The sequence below is a fragment of the Dromaius novaehollandiae genome, chromosome Z (genome assembly GCF_036370855.1).
Source record: "Dromaius novaehollandiae isolate bDroNov1 chromosome Z, bDroNov1.hap1, whole genome shotgun sequence".
Classification (NCBI taxonomy): Eukaryota; Metazoa; Chordata; class Aves; order Casuariiformes; family Dromaiidae; genus Dromaius; species Dromaius novaehollandiae.
Genome location: NC_088132.1, coordinates 56527642 through 56551614, shown reverse-complemented (window position 1 = coordinate 56551614; position 23973 = coordinate 56527642). Strand labels below are relative to the sequence as shown.

The 23973-nt window shown below is 35.1% G+C and overlaps 1 protein-coding gene across 3 annotated transcripts in view; it reads right to left on the bottom strand.

The window, feature by feature from the left end:
- The window catches only part of LOC112988720 (F-BAR domain only protein 2), an 86551-nt gene that overhangs the window by 28624 nt on the left and 33954 nt on the right, over positions 1 to 23973 (bottom strand). For all 3 annotated transcript variants that reach the window (XM_064501920.1, XM_064501922.1, XM_064501923.1), the window contains exons 9-12: positions 13681 to 13725; positions 11772 to 11844; positions 7593 to 7617; positions 410 to 464 (exon numbers count right to left, since the gene is read on the bottom strand). In XM_064501920.1, the coding sequence (XP_064357990.1) occupies positions 410 to 464; positions 7593 to 7617; positions 11772 to 11844; positions 13681 to 13725 (198 nt within the window). The remainder of the gene's footprint in view (positions 1 to 409; positions 465 to 7592; positions 7618 to 11771; positions 11845 to 13680; positions 13726 to 23973) is intronic.

The following is a 23973-nucleotide window of genomic DNA, read 5'->3' as shown; positions in this document are numbered from 1 at the left end:
GAGGGTGCAGGTATACAATAGATAACCCCTCAGCATGCTTAAAAGAGAATTCCATTTTATGAACCCTGTGAAAGCTTTTCATGGAGGAAGATCTGCATGGTCACCTTAAATTTTTTGTTCAGGTGTTGTTTTTTTATTATTTACACTTCAAGTTAAAAAATTTCTCTTAAAGTTCTTAAGACATTTCATCTAATATTCTTTTCAAAAAGTCCCTCCAGCATTTATACACACAAACTCACAAAATCCAGGCTAGACAAAACTTTGTACTTTTTCTGGAAGCTACAAACATACAAACACAAAGTTGCAACATAAGCATGTCATCTTCCTTTACTTAACACTTTAATCAGTACTTAACCTCTTCAATTGCAAAACATCAAATAACTAATCAAAATAAAAATCAAAAGGATATTCTGTGTTGCTTCTGGCTTAATGCTGTATCCTTCATCATCTACATCAGGAATATTCTAGAAACAACAAAAAAAAGGTTATTCACTATTAATTATTACACAGTTATCTCAAGTTATGCTCTACACTTCAGAAGCTGCGTGACAGATAAGACCACTCCAGAACAGAAAGCGACAAAACAATCCCCAAATTCCCACCAAGAACTGACAAGTTCTAATGAGGCTGCATTTTCTGGTATTTATCAGAAAGGTCAGAAGCCAACAGAAGCTTTATATTTTATAAAATATTTAATTAGGACATTATATATTTTATATTTTAATTACACAATATAAAATACAAACATTGTTTAATATTTTAAAATGTTGTATTTTAGATTTTAAATATTTTAGATTTACTTCTAAGTGTTAATTAAGCCTATCATGCTCTTGGTCCCAAATATTTTCCTGATTTCTACTTCTAATTCTTTAAGCTAAACCAATGGAGGCTCTGATGGTGCAGGAACAAAACCTTTATGGAGTACTAGCCAATATTTTAATATATGAGCAAAAACATTCCAAGTTATACAGGATGCAACTTGTTCTCTCCCCCTTGAAAAGGCAGCAAAGCTTGTACTGTTGCTTTAGCAAAGAACATTCAAATTAGTTAAAAAAGCAGTGAAGAAACTTCAAATCTTACAACAGGAGTGCTCAAAATCAAGTTCCCAAAGTTTTAATTTACACATAACCAGCACTGTCCTGGATTTTTAAAGCTAATAAGCATCCAGGAATTTCCATCTAGTTCAACTGTTCTGTTCTTGCAGGCAATTAAAGGTAGCTTGAAGATAATTACATTAGAAATCATTTAGAGATTTTAGCTAAGCACTTAGTTTCATAAAGGTGCTTTGGAAGAAAGAAAAACAGTCTCTAATTTAATAAGCTACTTCTCTAATATGATAATCTAAAAATTAAAAATATGCCCCCCTCAAAAAAAAGAAAAGAAATCACACTCGCATGTATACTACTTATAAAGGGATAGACACAAACATACAGATAGTTTCCCCTATCCAAAACAGAGGAATAAAAGAGTAAAAGCCCACTAATGACTCTGTATCCATAGTCAGTCTACACGAACTGATAAGATGCAATGGTAATTACAAAAAACACAAAACCAGATCTCTTCAAAATGTAGCGACCTTACCAGCTATAAATTTCTAATTAAAAATGGTAAGATTCATGTACAAAATGATTTATTCTAATGTATCAGTTTATCCTTGCTCTATTAGAAAGTATCCACTGGGAGGCAGTTTGACTGAAAGAGAAATATATGTAACAGCCAAAAGATAGTAAGACAAGAGAAAATGACTTATACTAGAGACTTCAGCTAGCAAGCAGACACTTAACTTCACCTAAAATGTGAAGCAGAATGTAAAGAAATGTTCACCTTGAACAGCTTTTGAATTACTGACAAAGATAACATACAGTATGCTTGTCTCTCTATTTCTTTTATAGGTATCACAAATGGGATGTCTGATATTTTACTGAGAAAGATTTTCCTCTGTACAGCTCTCTAAGTGTAGCACTCCTGAATTAAATGGAAAGAATTTAAATGCGGATCAAACCTTCTGCTAAAAGGAGCAAGAAAAACAATATTTTAAAACAGATGTAATTAATATGGTACCTAATTAAATTGTGCATCAAACTATATCTAAAAAATAATCGTTACATGCAAGCCTTAAAATATGGAACATCTAGATTCAATTTCCCTTTTGAAAAAAAACTAGAAGACCTGGTCTTCATCACTATGTGATTTAAAAAAAAAAAAAGAAAAAAAGAGAACACACAAAAAAGTAATAAGAGTAGGATCACACGGTCCAGTACCTTAGCTCCACTTGCTCAGATCAGGGTTCTTATCTACGCTTGACCTCAGGCTAACCTTGTTTATATACCAAAAAATACTAATGAAACTTGACATCAAAGTAAACAGAACGAAAACATATAGCTAGAGGGTAGGTACATGTTTCTACAATACTACAACTTCTGAATTCCGAACCAATTCTAGTTGTCACAATAGGCAATTTTCAATACATAAGGATCATTCATGATTAAGAGGAATTGAAAAAACAATAAAAGTCTTTAAATATACAACATTTACTTTTTCTTCCAGCCAGGCCAAACATGTAAAGGATATTATTACTGAGGACACGCAGGAAAAAATGACAGTAGCTGGCAAATTTCTGAATTTATATGTACACTATTAGAACTAAAGGTTGGAAAAGATCTTTAACGTACCTTTGTATTGACAAAGGCAAATTGTGTCACATACCAGCAAAATCTTACTTACAAATTAAATAGTAATTTCAAAATGTATTTTTTCTTAGTGAACAGTTCTCCTTACTTCCTGAAACATTAGAATTTTATTTATTAATTCATTATGTAACAGCAGCAGAAGACACAGCCATTTGGGTGAGATATACATTCACAAATCTGAACAAAGCCATTTATATTTACTTGACTGAGTCTCCCTCCCTGCTCCACACTCCTGCAAAGACAGAACAATATGTAATGTGGTGGATCATCGTGCAGCTTTTAAGTACCAGGCACGCAACACTCAAGAGATGATTTTCCTAGCATGCTGAACTGAGGAAAAAACATAACCTCCACATATACGTGTGTCATTTCTGAACTTCAACACAGAAGAAGAAGGCTGAAGATCTTTACAAACGTTGGTTTTCTGTAAGTAGCAGTTACTAATATGATTTGGGGATGAAGGTCTAGCCGCCCTACCCAAACACTTTATTTGTAGTTTTTAGAGTGAAAAGAAAAGCTCAACATGAATGTGACCTGAACTCTGTGGAAGTCACTGGAGAGGTGGACTGACAAGGCCTCACATCCTCAGAGGTTCTGTTGAACAATCAAACATACAGCTAGAAAAACAGTTTTCCCCAGGTTTGCAGATGTAACACAACATAGCCCTGACTAAGGTAATAAACAGATTTAAAAATACATTACAGGCTTTATAACTCTGTCTTTGCACCCATACCTTCTAAAAACTTTCTGGGGTGAATGTTTTAAAGAAACAAAACATAAGGACAAAATAGATAACAAAATAAAACTGCCTATACACAAAGCCTGAGGACTAAACATTTTATTCCCAAAACTTATTTTTAGAATTCCAGTCAATACTTTGGATCAGATTCTTTGCTCTATCCAAAAGCAACAGAAGTCACACCGTTACCATGTTACTGATTCCCCTGAGGTCCACACAAAGGGCAAGAGGGGAACATATGGAGCATACTACAGCCTAGCTACTTCATTTGGCCCTTTATCAGCAATTTTAGCACAGCTCCCAAGTTGGTCACAGGGTCAAGAAGAAAGAAACCTTAACTGGATTTCAGCTTGATTTTTGCCTATTTTCTCTTTTCCTGGGATATCTACAGTGGCTATAAGACTTCCTTTATGAAGTTCTCCTGAGGGCATGCTTCAAGATACTGCTGAGCTGAATAGCTCACTGTTTCTTTTTTTGCAAGATTAACTTTCTACCATTCTACTGAACTGGATTAGACTTCCTGTGCAACCAGAGGAGGACCAAAGCCACCTCAAGGTAAGCAGATGAAACTCATGGCCTGGAACAGGAGAAAAGGGGCCTCTCCACTTTTGACATCTTTGGGGTGTAAAGGTAGCTCAGTATATCCTTAGGTTGAGACAGAGATGTGACATATTCTTAACCTCCTCTCTTTAGGCTGCATAAACCTGAAAGACACAGAAAAGAGGAGCCACTCACTCTCTTCCATTGCCCGGGATGCAGAAAGAAAGAAAAACAGGGACTCAGAGTGCTCCTGTCTTGTACTGTGACTACAAAGCCTTGTACCCTGTGTCAAGAGCAGCTATTCAAACTATGCCAGAATTAAACATTACCAAATGCAAATAAAGAAAAACAAAAAAATTCCATTAAGTTTACACTTGCGTCCCACAAGTTAAGAGTATGATAGTTCCAAATTCAATCAATCATTCCTTAGCAATAAAAAGGTGTCTAATTCTATAATTACTCTATAAGTATTAATTATACTATACTTAGGTTACATATGTAAATATGTTATTGAAAAGATTTGGATGCCTCAGTGTATTTGCTTGCATTCCAGTTTTCTGTGGAAAAAGCATCAGTATCACACTCCATGTGTCAGTGGCTCCTCTTAATTACTTCTGAACTTACTGGACAATTTCAAACGAATTTGACAGACAGGACAGAGGACTCAAAGATATCTGCATTACTATAGTCTTCACGAAAATATGCAGTCAAGTAGAGGAGATGGACTGCAGATCCACACTCAGATCTTACCAGTCCACAAGAGGAACAAACACCCTCACCAGAGGAAAAACTAGAGCTCACATCCTCCTACACACAGAAGGTGCCCAATCCCTAGAGACATAGCAAATCCAAGGAAACAAAACAATTAGTTCTGCTCGTAGAACTACTTGTTAGGTAATAAATGCATACCGAGCCAAACTTCAGTTGACACCTCTTTCCAGTGTACACACACTTAACTTCATATTTTTCTTAATTACCAAGGCTTAATTTAATGGAACAGTTGCACGTGTAGATTGACATATAACAGAGCAGGAGTTTTAAATCTCCTGCCATACTGTAATTTGTATTTAAACAGAGATTGCTTATTGAAACAGTCAACCTTTTCAACAGATACCTGTTCTCAGATCACAGCTGCCTTCCTACTCATGATCATATAAAAACCTCCTACAGCTGTTACAAAATTTCTGGATAGGAATTAACTATTTATTCATATGCATTAAAATTATGTTTTCCAATACATATAACCTGGCAGCTATAAATCAGGATGCATACAAGCAGACAGTTTCCCACAGATAAATTCAAGAACTTCACTGTTAAACAAAACACACCTTAGGACCATCTCACTGTTTTGTTTGTGAAAACAGAGAAGTAATATAAGTTAGAATACACTGCGCTACACATTTTCAACCAGTGAGAAGGCTGTAAAGGAACTAGCTACACAGTATATATTCAAAGATCTACATCACCTAGGACTAGCTGATAAAGTACTGAATTCAGTTCTTACTGGAGCCTTAATTTTTAAAGTTTCAGTATATTTATCTTAGCCCTTAAAACTATAAATAATTGTAGAGCGATTATCTCTTACATTCCTTTCACATAAGAGAACAATCATTAAAATTCTTGACAAATAAATAAAAGCGACATTTTGGAAAAAGGTCAGGTTAATAATATAAAAGACACATTGAGATTTTCAGTGAGTGACCAAAGCTAACCAAAACCATGACTGGGACACCTTAAAGAAGTTGAGTTTTCTGAGGGCTGGCCCTTGGTATTTTCTATCAATCACACAAAAATGATAATAGCTTTCTATGTTATATTGTTTTGCTTTTCCAAGTTCAAATTTCTGAAATGTATAATTATTACAAAGATGTATACAAAGCAAATCATTATAGAGATACCAACACAGATAGCAATAACTATTCAGATCAAGTTTGAAAAATGAAACAAAAAGGAAACCTTCGACCTTCAAACCTTCAAGGAAAACAAGAAGTATCTGAAATGGGACCTTGCAGAGAAGGCTGCCAGCCTTAGAATATTAGAGCACTCTGGGGACAAGCTGATCATAAGGGGTGAATGAATCTCAGCTACGGTACTCTGCACCATTTTTCATGGGAGTGACTTTAATGGCTTCTGTTATTAAAGGATTCTGCCATTTGGAATAATACTGTTGCTTGCGAAAAGCAAGAAGAAGTGATAGACCACATTCTAAAGTCCAAATGCACTCATAAAACGTTGGGCACAAAACAAAAGAGAATACAAGTATCACTTCTGTTTTTAGGCACTACGAAAATTAGTTTTTTACCAGGTATAAATTACATCTAGACAGAACAATTCACTTATATGTTCATACGGTGTGCCTCATGCAGCCAGAAACAATGTCAAACATGTTTTCAGTTGAATCTGTTGAATTAATCATTAAAAAAAAAAAAGGGACCAAAACAAGCAAGTAAGAAAATAAACACTGCAAATCAAAGCCAGTTGCGTTTTACTCCAGTGACTCAACCTGAATTGTCAAAAGACATTATCTGCATTAAGGGCTTGATAATTCTAGGGATAATTCTATGGTACTTTACTTTAAGTGCACCGAGAAAAGAAATCTGCTTTGAAATTAAGGTGACTCTGTACGGGATAAAAAGCCTGTCTCAAATTATGTTTACAAGGCTGATCATATACATATACTTGATTATTTGGTAAATCTTACTCTTCCTTATTTAGAGAAATCGTTCTACTAGATCTTTTTAAACCAAGTTTCTAAATCTTTTTTTAATATTAGGTACTAAAACTCACAGATATTGAATGCAAAGAAGAAAATTCATGTAACTGGTGAACTTGGAAAGTTAAACTGTTTAATATAATTGACATCTAAATAAGCCAACTGAAAAACAAATCAGTCTACAGAAAATCACTTCAATCATTCTGTAAACATTTCCCTGCTGTGGTCATATGGAGTCACATTCTCTGTACCTATAATTCAAGACGACATCTACGTTTAAGTAAACACAAAAGGCTCAGTTCGGAAATAAAAAAGCATTAACATATCAGTTTCATTTGCAACCACCTCCTCTTTGAAGTTAATAAATAAAATTGTAAAATGAATCACAGACTAAAAACAGCAATGAAAAATAGACCATGAATAAAGTGTATCTAGAGATTCTTCATTTAAGGCAGTATTTAAGCATGTATATTCCTACACTCTATTAGCAGCAGTCAAGCAGAACTCTATTTTAGAAGGATTTCCCAAAGAGACAGTAATAAGGACAGGAAAATGAGGATGCAAAGTTAGATCCACAAGAAAGTAGTGTGAAAGATTAGCTCACTTAGAACCTATTAGTTAATTAATTTAAACTCTATGAACCTTCAAAATAAAGTAGCAAATAATAGCAGTGAAAACATGTTCTTTAAAACCTAAAACTGTTAGGAAATATAAATGTGTTACTGACACACCTGCATGCTGCCTAGACTATGTTCTGAGCAAAATTAACACTTTAACTATGTCATCAAAATATTAAAACCTCTATCACAATAATAATACTTTGTGAGACCTGGATACAAGCCAAGTTTGGTTAGACTTAATGGCTGACAATTTTAACTTACGTATTTGTGTGGGAAATAAGTCTACTTACAACTGAGTCTGCATCTGGACATTCCCTATTAAAAAAAATAAAGAAAATGTACAATTATAAAATGTACAAATTATTTTACTCAAACAGTTCTGTACTTCCTTTAATAATTTCAATTAATTTGAAACATCACATTTGACCCATTTGCCTCTCAAACTCTAAAAATTTACAGTACAAACCTGCACTCAACAGCATGACATTTAAATAAAAGAAGCTGAAAACACTGTAGAAGAAAAATGTACAATAAATACTGAAAACCCAAAGTTGCAAGACGGCCCAGCTCACATCGGGGCAGGGGGAGCGTTTGGGGTAGGGGGAAGAATCAAGAGAAGACAGGAGTACCAGGCTGTATTTAAAATTACATTTGTGAATACCCACCATGTTTTGCTTTTTAGGCAAATATAATCAACAATTTTGTGTAGATGAATATAATTTAAGAGTCAAGTCCATAGATGATGTGCGTAATAAAGCACAGTCACCAATCATAACGAAATTGTCCACATGCAATTGCAAATCATTTTCTACAACAACCAGTTCCTAACGCAATTAAGACTACTCTTATGGTAAATTCAGAGCTTCTCTCTTTGGAATCTCGTTCATGTTTGTCAAGGACAGTTGCAGTGTAGAAATGAACAGCGATAAGTACCAGAAGGTGTTGCAAAAATAATAGTGTGTCCTTTCTAGAATTCTTTTTTTTTTTTTTTTTTTAGTGGTTGGCAGAAAGACAATGCTTGCAAATACGTTACTCAAGTGTTAAACTGTTTCCAATATAACTTTTGGATTCAAAGAGTAGTATTTTCAAAAATGAATGACATGGATTCTCTCTCACTGATGTATACAGATAGCAGAAGCAATTACACTTAAAGTAAATGGAAATACTTGTGTAACATACAGGCCTCTGTAATCTGCACCCTGACATAAACCCACAAGTGCAAGCGTAACTGAACAACAGTCTTTGTACATAGTCTAGTGGAACATCCTAAGGACATACTTACCAAAAAGAGAAAGAAAATTAAGATTTGTAACAAACTATCTTCTCTGAAAGGCTAAATGGGTTAAATGTACAAACCACAGTGTCTTTAAAAACAGGTATGAAAACTTGCAAACATGGAAACATTAATATGGACCTCAGTACAGCTTGTAAAGGAACTGGCAGTGAGATGAAGGATCCTGCCTTCTCAGAGAGGCACTGCACAGAAGAAAGCGTGTGCTCTACTTCACTTAAGTCTTACCTCCCCCTGCTGGCTCAGAAAAATTCATAGCAAGAGAAACAGCTACTCTAAAAGCTATTTTACAGCTTGAAGAGACAAAGTGTTAGACTTCTCTCAAAAGATATAAGGAACAGATTTTATGGCATCTGGCTTTAAAAAATATCTGTACAACACAAACAAGACAGACAAAAGTCCATAAAACTTAAGAAATGTGAAAAGATGATGCAAGACAAACTACAATGAAAACAATATAGCTCATACTGATTATGTTCAAAACTAGCTAGCTAATAGATCTCAAAAAGTAACTGTAAGTGTAGTAGCATGGAGAGGAGCATTGAGAGGATCTCACAGGATCTATTCTCAGGCTACAAAGGAAAAGTAACTACTGGTGAAGTTTGAAAATGACAAAGGCTGGAGAAGTAGGAAATGAGGACATTGAGTTTTAGATGTGTGTGTTTTTACATAGCTAGACGCATAATCTTTTTTTCTTTCAAGGTGAAAGAACAAGTTCACACTTCCAGTATAAGGTAACATACCCAGAAAGTGGGGACTCTCTAAGGGAATTTAAGGATTGTAGCTAACAACTAAAACAGAAGTTGGCTTGTTTTCCTCTCCTCACAGAAGAAGTTTCTGATAATAGACTTCTGTGATGTAAAGCCTGTAACAGGGTCATTGACTAGAAGATGAAATCTGAAAAGATTAGACTAGCAATAAAACTTTTTAAAGTGATGATAAATAACTACTAGAATATTTTACTTAGGCATAAAATGGATCGTCCATTATTTGAAAACCCAATATGAAAATGTGATGTTCTTGTTGAGTTAGAGAAGGATTAATGTGAGAATCTGTAAAAATCTACAGCATGTGTTATATAGGAGGTCAGTATCATGCAGTCATACTGCTTTCTTTCTGACCTTAGTATCTATTCAATTCTGTATTGTATGTATATATAGATACAAATAATATAGCATAAATCAAGTTTTAGTCTGAGTCATAGGAAGTAAGCCAACTTTTTTCCCATTTCAGAGTGGCTGCACTGTCTGACAACATCACTGTGCCACGCAAAACAATTTTTCCTAGAAAGAGACACCCATCTTACCTTTCAACATTAAATAAAACATCTTCAGGAAAAGGCAGTTTTTGGAAAAGTATCCAGATCCAATGGATCAGCATACACAGATATGAAGTGTTTCACATTGTATAGAAGCCAATAGTCAGCCCTCAGTGCCCAAGAAAATTCTTCTGTTACAGCTCAAGATAAAACACTCTGGGGTCAAGATATGCTAACTGATATATCTGGAAAGAGTCGATCTGGGAACTTTCTGGCCTCTATTGGCTCCAGAAAAATGCTATTAACAGCCCTAAATCTTTGCTGGGGCCAGATAAAATTTCATCATCTGTCAAAGAATGGACAGAAGGAGATGCCTGGTTTGCAAACAAGTTAATACATGACATGAAATTAGTTTGAGTAATAACCCACATGGAGGCCAAAACAATTTTTTTGTTGGACAAGAAAAACAGATAGCTTCTTTTTTTAAAATATATATTAGTACTCAATGCTATCAAAGAGACTACTTTCCAAGAAAGTAAATGCAAGGATCAAAAGGCTAACAATCGAACAACATACTTTTTGGCTGCTATCTGACATTGCAACAGTTGTGCATCACAAAAAAAATGTCTTTACTAAATAGGTTTCAAGAGAGAAGAGATTACTTTAAAGAAGTGTACTAAAAGTATTTAAGACATCAAAATCCTCAAATCTTTATACCACTCTAATTTAAATATTTTAACTAAATCATAATCAGAATAAGTACTTGTAACAGAATAGTATTCTCAGATTACTGCTGCCCAAGATCACACTATCTACATTTCTTTCTCCATCTACTTGAGCAGGATAAAGTATGCAAGGCAGAGTGTGTGTGGTGGGGTATTAAATCACAGAAAGAACAGAAATATAAAGGAATGATGTAAAAAAAAAAAAAAAGTACCACCTTGGAGTCCTAGTGATATCAAAATAGAGAGGAGAAAAAGTATTGTTTGGAAGTGTATCACTGTTGTAATCAAATAACAAAAGAACAATAGCCCTAAGGCTTCTGCACTTTGTATATATAAACATGCACTATCTGCTCTTCTCAGGTCATGAATTTCTAAGCATGTTTTTCAAAAACTAAGAGTGGTAAAAAAATTTAAAATAAAAAGAATGCTTAAAATATTGCCATTCTGAAAATATTTCTAAATTTCTAAGTTTCTTTTAAATTACAAGCTATTTTCTGTCAAATCAAACTCTTCTATTGAGAAAATGCTTCTAGAAATTATGAAAATAATACACTGAAGTATAGTAACCATAACTACTCATACACAGCATACTACCAATCCATCTAAAACTTTTATTCAAACTCACTTTCTGGAATGTCTTAATTCCTGAGAGACAGAGAGCACAGGCAACAAATATGACAAAGGGTATAGCTGGAATATCCATCATGAGTTAAAATAATGTTCTTTCAGAAATGAATGTGCATATGATTTATGGAAAAACATTCCAAGATTTTTTTACCCTTCTACTACTGCACATAAGAGTTTTTCTAACAAAATAATTAAAACCTCAATTCTGCAAACACATACTTAGCTATACAGTACCTCTTCCACATCCAAAGCTCTTATTTGGGCAGAAGTACATATGAGAATCACATTATCTACAGTGTTTAAATGTCTGCACAAGGGAGAACTACTTACCTACGCAGAGGAAACAATGAAACATATGAGTAAACAAGTAAGAATACATTTATATTGTTTACTTAACATCTTTAGTTACAAAAATCTTAAATGTCTATAATGTTTTCATACTGATAGCATTCCTTTAAACTTTCACTATAAAAATCACTATTTTTGTTAATCATCAGCTAATGCTTATCTCCACATTTTTATTAGTTTCCATACACGATTGAAAGTTTCAAGCTGGAAATATACTTACACACATTCAGTATCTTTTTCTTTTTTCATTATTCCTGATAAACCAAAAGGTTTTCTCTTCCGTGGTTTTATCCCTATGGAACAAACATTTTTCCTTTAAAGATCAGAGATGAGCATATATTTAGCAACACCCAACACTAGTGCATACCAGTGTCAATACCTTCTAAATGCTGCCATAATGAGTGACACAAAAATCTAACACTGGGGTAGACATGGAGCCCAACTAACGGAATACAAGATATCTGCAGCATTATTCCAATATGTTGCAAGTAACACCGCAATCAAAGAATTAAATTAAGAAAAAAGGTTAAAGTAACACTTTAATGACGTAAGTCATTATAAAACTGATTTGCATTGTACATGCAACTCTCCAAGTAGGGTATTTATTTTATGGAAGGTGGGTGCATTGCTAGTTTTGAGGGAAGGAACTCTGCTCACAGAAACTCAACAGGAGCTATTGCTCCTGCTGAGCCTGAACAGCCAACACGCACAGCTCAGGGACTGAACCCTGCCCCTCCCAGCCGCTGCAGTTCAACACGCTCTTCTTATTTCCCTGAGTGGTCCCGGCAGCTGTGAGCCCCAGCCTCTCAAGTAGGATCTTGGTCCTGTGAAAAAGGGAATGTCTCTAGGCTTTCCAGCTGATGCTGAGCTCATTAAAACCCAGTGCTGTAGCTGGCTCTAAGGCTGGCTCCTACTGAGTCAGCAACCATGCCTTCCCCCTGTATTTTCTTCCCCATTTTTAGCATTGGATACGTATAGCTATAATACAGAAAAGAAGTCTTCTTTCATACCCGTTTAATGTACTGAAAATAAAATATATTTAAAGTCTCCATCAGGCTTACTGTCATGTCTGCTTTGCTCCTCAATTTTTTGCTGAGGCAAGTACACAGCCAAGCTTTATACAAAAGGACCAAACGCAAGCATTTGATCCAAACAGTCCACAATTTCGATCTGATGTAATATACTTCCTGCATAAAGCCATGTTTTGCACAAAGCAGTGGAAATCATTTGGATTCCAAAATTTAACAACTGATAATTTTGAGCACATCATTAAAAAAAAAAATCATTATATTCCTCATTACAGAATTTCATTACACAGCACATACAAGTAGAAATTATTAGAAATTCTCTTAGAAATTTTTTGGATGAAATAACTAAAAACTTCTCCTATCAGGTACCTGTAAACTCAGCCACATTTTATATTTTAACAGAGACAGAAATCATTGCTCCAAAATAATTTTTAAATGCATAGTCTGGAATTTATTTCCCTTCTGTGCTTTATCCAGCCAAAATCAGTGACAAATGGAGTATGAGAGTAGTTCTGAAGATGGAGCTTCTCTGTTTCAGTCAAAAAAGATTTTAAGCCTCTCAGCTGCAATCTCGGCAACTTTAAGAGCTGTCGGCTGCTATAGCTATAGTGTCAACTCCTTCGTCCCAAAGTAAATACATAGCTTATATAAATAAAATGGTTCTTAACCATTTAAAACAATCCCCTCAGCAAAATAAACTACATCAATAAAGGAAGGCTTTGTGACCATAACTCTACGTTAGAATTGGTATAACTAACATAGCAACAATGGAAAGAGCCTGATCCGTATTTTGACACTTGTAAATTAAGTTACACAGTCGTAAGTGAACCAGATCCAAACTCTGCAACAAGAGGGTCTTAGCCAAGGTATATTTACAAAAACATTAAAATTTGCTGACAACCATGCATTAGATTAATAAAGTATTGTAAATCTTATTTCAGTAGAAGTTTAAACAGCACTAACTTCAAAGGAACAGTTGCTTCTTAGCCTGTCAGAATATTTCAAATTCATACAATTTCATGTGCTGAATAACATTCATTCCTCAGCTTCAGATTCTATCCACAGCACTTTTACACAAATAACTATACTACAACAACTTACCTTCAACTGCAGTAGATGTGTTACATTCCTCAAATTCAATAGGACCTTAAAGAAATTATAATGAAGGTAAACATTAGGTTAAATCTCAAATGAAGGTCAATCACTAAGATGTTTTAAATATTATCAATATTTCCTGAAAAGACTAGATAATCTAATTAAAAATTCAGATAACTGTGAAAACCATAACTGCCCTGTAAGTGGTCAGCTGGCAAAAACATACATGTACAGCAAATTATTAAATGTTTCCACACTTTCATAACAAAAAATTAAAATACCAGTGCATACTGTCTAAACACAATTTAATTTCCTGTTATTTCAACTTCACGAAGCATACCTAATTTGTTTCCTCTTCTCATTCAAAATTGCATCTATAATACAGTATCAGTATGAAGTTTTAGATTTATCTTCTTTTAAGGAAAGAAGAACCATGTAAAGAAAAACCAAAAAGGAAAAGAGCATAGCTACAGGTCTTATTTTGAAGTTAGGAAAAGAGCATAGCTACAGGTCTTATTCTGAAGTTCACACTTTTGCTAACTCTGTATTGTTAGTTCCTCTGTTTCTCCTCAGAGCCAATTATTTGGACAATTAAAAGTGATGCGCAGAATCTTATACACAGCAATAACAAAGATAAAAACTTTTAAAAAAAGTTAAGACTATAAACATGACAAAATAGCAGAGGACACTGTGTTAAGTGCAGTATCTAAATAAATTCATCACTGTGGTTTCCCATTATAGCTAACACAAGGTAAGAGTCAGCTGTCATTGCAAAGTCTTAACCCCCATTCCTCAATCTGGCCAGGTCTCAAATTTGTTTAGCCCCACAATGAGTCATTTTAGGGAGCTAAAGCTGCAGGGGAAAAAAAATAAATAAAAAACCCAGTGATTTTCCATGAGACCTTCTTCAGGGAGCTAAAATGCCAGACTCACAGGAGCACTTGTGCCGGTGCAAAGCAAGCGGAGGGAACCCGCAGTGAGGAGCCTCTCCTTCCACCCCCCACTAACAACCGGCCACTTGGCCACTGTTTGAAACAGGAGCTTGCTACACTACCTGTGTACTACACTGTGACATGGGGGTTATTACTTATCCTTAAGCAACCATTCTGAGGACATAAACACAAATTTATACACATTACAGTTAAGAGAGAAGAAGAAAAAAAAAAGTTCTCAATTTTATACTCTAAGGCAGCCAAACTCTCTTTTCGTCAGGCTTAAGCAACTACTTTGAGTGAAAGATTCGAATCTGGAAAATTTCAATCAACTGGAAGCAAAGCGATTGTGTAAACCTCAAATACAGAAATTACTTTCTTTCCTGCCCCAAACACATTTGCACATAAGTAATCTCTTTCTTTTAATTTTGAAATTATGATTATCATAGAACATCCACTATAAACACAAGAGCTGTACAACTCGCAGGGTGTTCTCACATAAAACAAAACCAAGTGTACTTGAAAGCATTTTCCAGTGTCTTCACTTATATTCTTTTCAAAATGAGGATGCCATAGTCTCCGTCTTAAAATAATTAACCTATAGAAACAGATCTTAACTATGAGAAATGCGGAGACTACAAGTTTCAGTTTCTTTTTATTACAGCATAACAAATCATCATGCTGTAATTAGAGATGCCACAATGAGGCTAAAAAACAATTTAGCTGTGAATTAGCATTGTAAATTATACACCTGGAATTAATTCATATTTAACTCATAGTTAAGTACCTCAAATAGTTATATTTACAATGTAACCCCTAAAATGCATATTTAACTATTGCAGCCTAAAATTATGTTTGATCTAGTATAAATACTGCATTCTGGTGGATTTTTCAAAATTGCAAATGAAAAAATTATACTTACATTAAAAAGACAACTAAGAAACTGACAATATAACTCCATGCTCATTAATGTTAAACAAATTGAATTATTTTCATCACAGTGTTACATAAAATCTACATGTACTTTCTGTGAAATTTTGCAGACATGTAATGAATTAATGTGCTCAAGCAAAATTTGTATTTATTGCAATTAAGACATTGAGTCTGCAAAATTTTCCCTGCTATTAAAAAAACCTGGGTGCTTGTAAAACCACCAGCAGGATGAGGTCTCAGGACTAGAAAACACTGATATCCTTAGAATAATTTTTCTGTAATTCCCTACGGGAAGTTTAGTGTTGATTCTCATCAAAATTTATCATAAAGTAATTGTTTGGCCTCCAAATAAAGCTCTTGGGAGCAGAATATCACTATTACTTTAACATTCAAATATTAGATAATTTCAAAAGTCAGTGCAATTCTCCAAAATGGCAAGACCAAATAAAAATTCCAAACAGTTCTCTCAGTTGGCTATATATTATAAATTCATCAACATTTTAGGCAGCCCTTCCAATTTCTTCCCCTTTGCTCTCCATTAAATTCATAGTAAAACAAAGTCAGTGTGCTCTACAAGTCAGCAAATCTGGTCATCTCACAAAACAAAAACACAACGGAAAAAAAAACCCAAAACATTGGAGAACTGCAGACATCTACATTCCAGCATTGATTTCATCAACATGTTGTTTTAGGTATTTAAACTCTATTGTTCGAAATATATTGAGCAAGAAATTCAGAAGACTACCATAAAACAGGGGCTGAAGGACACACCCATCACTTCTTTGGCAGTACACTTCAGACAATACATTTTTCATCACTTTGCTAATGATTCAACTACTTCTGTTTCTTGCTTCTATAAATATTCCCATTTGGCCAGGAAGAAACACAAAAGTCAAATCAACCACAAACACTCACCCCAAAACAAAAGCAGAAGGAAAAAAATGTAAACAACATAGAGATTTAAACTTATTTCTAGAGAAATGCAATATGCACGCTTTCTCAGAATACCACCTTTTTCTTCACCTTTCGCAGCTACTTAGAGTGATCCCCAGACTGAAGTGTTTTACACTCCTCACTGAAATATATAAATATTCAAGGTTCAGGTAAAACTCACAGTAATCCTTATTTCAGATCACTATCTAACTTTCACTTCTAACACAAGTGGAAAAAGATATTTCTTTACTAAGACATCAAGGTTTCTACATTTTGTCCATTACACTTGCCTAACGCTCGTCTCTGAAGGTGTTTTTTTACAGCATTGTAAGTTGTTTAGTTCAAGAGACAAATATCTATGCTAAGTACTGAATCACATCAAAATGCACAATGCATAAATTCATATGAAGATCAGGTTAGCACTTCCATTTGGATTTAAGACGAGCCTGCTTACTCTTCCTCACCAAATTTATCTCACTCTTAAAACAATGTAATCTTTTCTCATATGGATGACTATCAAACAAGCTGAAAATCTTGTAGTTAGTTATGAACTGTGAGAGATAGTAATGTGATGGAAGTTGTGCCACAGATGTCAGTAAGAAATCCCACTATTCAAAGAGATCTGTGTCAAGTTAACTTGGAAATTTTGAACACGTTCTTCCTAATGATAACTATTAGTTTATTTTATGCTCCCCCAAGACAGGCAGAGTTAATACAGAAGTCACTTCCCTTCCCGTTCACCCACTAACTGTTTTACTCTAAAAAAGATAAATAACAATCACGAAAACAGCATTTCTTTTAAAAAATTAGGTGAATCAGTTAATTTTCCAAAGCATGTTTCTATCCTAGCCTATTTTTTTCTAGTTAATTCAAATTTTTATACAGACCTTCATACTTTGGAATCTCAGAAGTTTAAGACACTAACAGCTGTCACTAGCGAATCCATGAAAACAAACGAATTTTATCATTTTCTTCCATTCCCCAAAGATAACTTTACTGTTTTTCTAAATTTGTCTTCAACCCCCTTACCTCCACTCAATACCACGTGTTGCATTATTTGCTTGTACTACCAAAGCAAAGGCAAATTCCCACATCCTGCCCTTTTGAGCAGAATAGGGTGAAATCTGTAGCAGTTCTAAACTTTTCCAGAGTGCTTTATCCTGCAGCTTCAGAACAGATCTCCCAACAGCTCTGTTTCCCATGCGCTTGCCATGAAGAGTATCACATTTTGCCTGAGGAGCAGCATTTTAAAACCAAAATAACATTTCACAAATAGATGTTTTATGTGGCACTCTATGGTGAACCAATTTAGAAAACAGGATTGCTTTGATGAGTTTTTGGTAGCCCGCATAATAGCTGGAGTTTCCTGCGGGCAGATGGCTTTGTGCCCAAGGAGGTAATAACATTGTAGTCCAGCCAGAAGTGTGTTCTGAGACCACATCATCTCCCGCCAGAACCAAATGCGGTCCCCTAGCCAGCCCACAGGCCTGAAGCACAGCTAGTGCTACGGAAGCACAGCATCCATGAGCAATCCAGAAGCATTCTTGAAAAGTTCCCCTGCACTGTCCACTGTACTTGTGCATCTGGAAATAAAAGTGTCTGCACTATCACTGCAAAAACATCTCCAAGTGCTTTCTCCTCTGAAGAAGCACAATAGCCATCTGCTTTATTCCTGCTTCCTCAATCATCAGATGATCTACTCAAAAACATCTAGCAGGTTGGCAGCATTACTGGAGACTGCCAGATACAGGTAACATACAGATGCATGTCCAAGCATTAGAACCCATGGGCTGGTATCCCAATATCACAATAACTTTCATAGCAGCTGCATGGACATTTTAATGTGTATGTATTATCTATTCACTATGAGGCAAAGGGGTTTTCTTAACAAGTCACAGACTCACCCAGTGACTAAAGTATAGACAAAGGGTTAACCCCAATGAGGATTTCAGTTCAAAAATCTAGAAGATTATTATCTCAACTGCACTGATAATTTTGTTTATAGAACCTAATGCTGCACAGGCTGACCTCTGAAATTTCTGAAGCGAGTACTGACCAGCACAGATTTACTATCCATCACAACATCCGAAGAAGAATCGTTTCACGTTTAAGATGTACTGCTGATAACAGGGACTGAAGTCATTCCTTGAAGTAGACATTCTTGCAGAAGTTGCTAAAGCCCTTGTGACATGGTAGTCCCAAGCACTGAAAAGGACCATCTAGATATTGCCACATTGCAATAATAATAATAATAATAATAATAATAATAATAATAGTAGTAGTAGTAATCTGCAGTACAACAGTCAGAGCATTGAGATTTCCTTTGTTCTTCCTCCCATAAAAAGACAAGAAAATGTGAATTCAGAAGGAAACTAGCATTCATATGAACATAAAATAAATTTTAAAAATGTAATAAAACTAAAGCAGAATTGTGAAAATCAAAAAATATACATTTTAAAACCTTTACCTGAGTAAGTAAAAACTGTCCAATCCTTGAAAAAGTCTCTGAATTAATATTCTGTCAGACTAAACATGGACAGTTTCAGATTCAAGATAATGTTTTTATAGTCTGCTTGCCTGTTTTTATATTGAACTATAAAATGGCATCTCAAATACCTGTATGTAAACTTGAAAGCAGTATATAATACTCTACACACACAGAATAGCAAAAATATGATGCAGTGCGTAAGTGAAAGTTAGCCTTTACAAGAAAAGGCAATAAGATCTAGATTTCTGTCACTGAAGGATACATATCCTACCTACTAGGATGTTAATGAGAATTTGGTTAAGTATTCTACAAAGGGAGAGGGTCTCAAAATCAGCAAGCTCCTCTAATTGTATATAAACATTTCCACCAAGCAACATCCTAAAACATTTTCCAAGACAAGTTGCTGTAGCTTACAGCATTCCACCAGCAGGGACAGATACAGATTATGGCAGAAAAGGCAAAGGGACGATGCTACAGACGCATGGAAACAGACAGCTGCTATCTGACTACATACCAAAGCAAACAATTCAGGAGTGGGTCATTTCTGAAGATTTTGAAACTGAGGCAACTTTAAATTGCTAGAATAGAAAAGCGGAAAAGTATTTTGAATAGACAACTCTGACTTTAATTAATCTAACCATTTCCAATAAATGGCACTGGCATAAGTTAAACAAGAGGGAGTCTGCAGCTCATGCGCTATCTCCTAGAATGTTCAGAAGATACACATACTGTTTTGTTGTTATAGGAGGTATGTGAACATGCAGACTTTTATGACACTAAAAGGCAAAGTGGGTGACTAACAATAAGGAGATACTGATCTTATTCAAAGATTAGTGAAAAAAGAATGTAAATATACTGATACAATGGTGCTGTTAAATATAAAACAGTATCCAGTAGATTATTAGCCCCTGTCTATGGAAGGAGTATTTTTAGAGGACACACAAAGAATGAAAAAAAGAGGGTTTATAAATAATGACCTTACACATGCTACTTAATTTACCTACAAAGTGACAGTAATTGTCTTGAAAACAGTCAAGTGCTTTGTCGATAACCTTAAAAACAGTTACAAAACCAACTTCTACAGTTTACTGTGAGGTAGAAACTCTGAAAACAATTTGAGCTAAGACCAAAAGAATAAAATCATTCGCACTTCTCTTAATAGAGGGCGGAAAAAAAAGGTTTATTTTTTGGATTTTTAAACAAAGAAGGAAGGCAAATGCAAAAATCCAGTTACTACTGCTAGGAAGGAAAACATAATATTATGTCATACTCTGAAAAGCAGCCCCCAGTAAGTATATCAATGAACTGGAAAATCCTGCCTAGCTAAAAAGGTAAACAAATCAAGAATTCAACAAATTAACATCAGACTACAATCTCTTTTACATTTGTATCTGATTTTAGAAACTGTCTTCTTTCTACTTTAAGGGGTGTATGTATGATAGACAAAGAAATGTTATCCTTCCCAAGCATATATTTTTATTAACTGTGTTTCACTTTCAGTAACTGGAAATACTCAGGCACTCAAGAAAAAAAGGCTGCCCATTCCCCCCACATCACAAGGAATCAGTTTACACGCACACACACGCACACATATAAACATTAACATATCTGTTTCAACCAAAAGCTATTAAAAAAAAAAAGTAAATATGTACTTGCAGTTACAAATAAGATAACAAACAATATTCTTGTTTTTAATAAAACAGAAGTTTTTCTCTTTGATAGTAAAACATGCATGAAAGGAGGACAATTTTTTTAAACTGCATATGCTTCACATGCTCCTTCAAATGGCAAAGCTTTGCGTGCCTGGCTCAGAGCCAGTTGACAGCTCAGCTGGATATCAATGCACATGCTGACCCCCCTTGCAGCGTGTCACTTCTGAATTGTTTCCGCAGTAGAAAGTTTATTCAACCTCTCTCTCAAATGCAGTGGACCGACCATCATTCTGCTATTTAATCATAGCAGAACAGCTTATTCTTCTGACAGCACTAAAGCCAGAGAGCAATTCCTAATGAACAGCTCGATACAAGTGGAATTTCGACTGTTTTAGCCTCAATTAATTCTGCTGTCATAACAAATGACTGCTCTTAGTGTTTAGATGTTAAGCTGCATCACAAAGGTCAATTTTGTGTGTACACAAACATATAAGCAATCTTTTTCTTGCTATCATATGATCTTGTTTCGTGTTTATCAAAAAATTTCAAATTTTCAAATTTAGAAACTAGGAAACCAAAATGCATTTTTTCAACATTAGTTCTTATAACAGCAACTTCTAATCTTTATTGCTTCTCCAACAAAGAAGAATATTTTTTCAAAAGATACAGAAAAAAACTTCTTCCAGAAAAATTCTTATTCCAGAATAAATTAAAAAAAAAAAAGCAAACCTCAAATCCAAGCATAGCTTTTTTGTGGGAATGTAGTATGAAAATGAATGGCTATTATCACCTTACAGATAAAAAACATGTATTTGCCATCTATTTATCATGCTAGTACCAGACTGCCTCAAGCAAATGTTAATTTATGGATTCAGTCAGCTCTACTTCACCACAAAGAAGATAAGGGAGAGGAAATAATACAAAATTAACCTGATAATGGGCCAATCTGAGGGAAAATATTAATACTGATAAAATTACATCCTTAAATCTAATTCTATAAAAACAACTTTTACATGGTTCTACTATAACAATCAGTGAATTTGACCGCTCTTTGTTACATCCTCATGCTTATATATCCAGCCTACCAGATACTTAAGACTTAACTGAATCCTTTTTTCAGTTCATGTTGAAAAATAATAACTACAGTATTGCGATAGTACCCCTCTTCTTTCAAAAAGAAAAAACAGGTGATAATGGTAGCATAAATAATTACAATTATCAGGAGCAATGTGCAGCACTTCAGAGAGAAGTCTTTTTTGGATGAAGAAATTAACATATAAGGAGATTGTACTTTGCCTGCATCCACTAAAGAAGTCATAAAATCTAACTCTGTTTTTGTTACTAAGCTTCCAGTCCTGCACTTAGCTGACTAGATAACGGAAACATCATTCATCTCAAGCTTCTTCAGGTACTGCAGAGCCAAGTGCCATGAATGCAGTAAGCACACTACTCTCTAGGGGCAGCACTTCCCTACGCTTGCAGAGCAACAACAAAGCAGGAAAGAATCATAACCTGAGTAGTTTGAATCTGAAGATTTAATTAATTATGATCTATTAGGATGTTTATCAGCAGCAAGGGGACAGCAGATTCATCTCTCTAAACTAAAAAGAAAAGGTGACAAGCATCTTCAGTTACAATGAAAATCATTTTTATTGCTCAGATCAGAAAATTTTCAACAAGACCTTTAACACATACACAAGGCGAAGTTTAAAAGACAGAGATCAAACTATCCTGCAACACATGACTATACAGCAAACGATGGAAGTTTCAGCAGTACTTTATGAAAGCACAAGATCTGTGAACAGCAAAATCAATGTAAATCAGGGCAGTCTGCAGAACACTATGCTCCTCGAGTCCCTCTCTCCACAGCACTCCCAGTCTCTTTCAGTGTTCCTCCTCCCTTTCTCTTCTTCTCCTGCTTTACACTTAAACTTCATCCTATATTTCCTTTGTGGCGGGATACACAACAGGATGGGAGACATAGCTGGTTTTAAACTGTCCAAAGGCTGAGTGGCTGGCCAATACACACATACGCACACAGACTCAGCTGTCTGCTGACTCTGAAAACTGCAGCTGCCTTTCCCTCAAATGGCAGGACTAATTTGTGTCCCTCTTCTCTACCTATTTCATTTTTTATAAAATCTTTGCAACCTTTACTTCTCCATCAAACTGGGTGTGCAAGTGGACAATTCATGTGAAATCTATCTGGGAAGGTGGGGGAAGGGAAGCACTAAGAAATGGCAGGACAACATAAACCTAGCCCATAAATAAAAGTATCTGTAACAGTTCTGCCTGACTGCATGATGTGTGACTCACCTGCTGAAGGCAGAACATGCAAGAATGCAGTGATAGAAGAAATACAAAGAGACATTCAGGTACTTCTTAAAGAATACTCGGTTAAGTTTTTGGAAAACTACATTATAAATACATTAAATTATATCTCTGTTTGGAAACACATCTTTCCAACAATCACATATTGCCACTGTAAACCAAGAAGGATATGGTTTCTTACTGAAGTCTTGAATAAAAACCATGAAATCTTAGGAGATTAAAACCTTCAAGGGGATCCATTCCCAAAAGAGAAACAAACAGACAAACAAACAAGCTAATACATTTTATGGTATCCAAAACACTTTTTTTCAGATAGACACAAAGTCTATCTATTTTAAATTTTCCTGCTTGGCAGCACTTTAAAAGTGCTTTCCTGTTTACCTGTACAGAGGAGTTCGTATGTGGGGAAAGGAAGAGAAGGAAACATGGTTAACTACCTCTCGCTCAACTACAAAACAGCAAGTATTGGTTAGCATATGACAGTTTTCAAACACGCATCGCCAATAAGCAATAAAAAGTCAAAATGAAATTCTTCCTGGCGTACTACTACTGCAGCTTTTTGCTGTACTTTCTTTCTGCAGCACAGAGTACATGCGAAGCTTCCTGGACAAAAAAGCTGAAACCATAGGAATAACAGTGAGTAAAATGTATGTTCTGCAGTTCTACAAAATCTCCCTCTCCTCCTCCATTTATGACCAAAGAGCTACCTAGAATCCAAGGCAATATACATTTGATCTTGAAATAAGTCCTGCCATTTAAAGACTTATACAAAACACACATAATATTAGTTTTTTTGACCCTTGCATTGGACTTTGAAAATGTCTAAACAGGACCAGGCAAATGTGTCAGTGGCTGTAAAAAGGATAAGTATACGGGACAAGATCCAGTTTTTCCCTTTTGTCTCATCTTCCTGAACCAAGCAAAGGCTATCAAAAATGATACAGAATGTAACTACACAGTCCTCTGAAGGATTGTAGCAGCTAGGACATGAAAACAGAGAGGCACTCTGAAACTAAATTCCCAAGGTTTA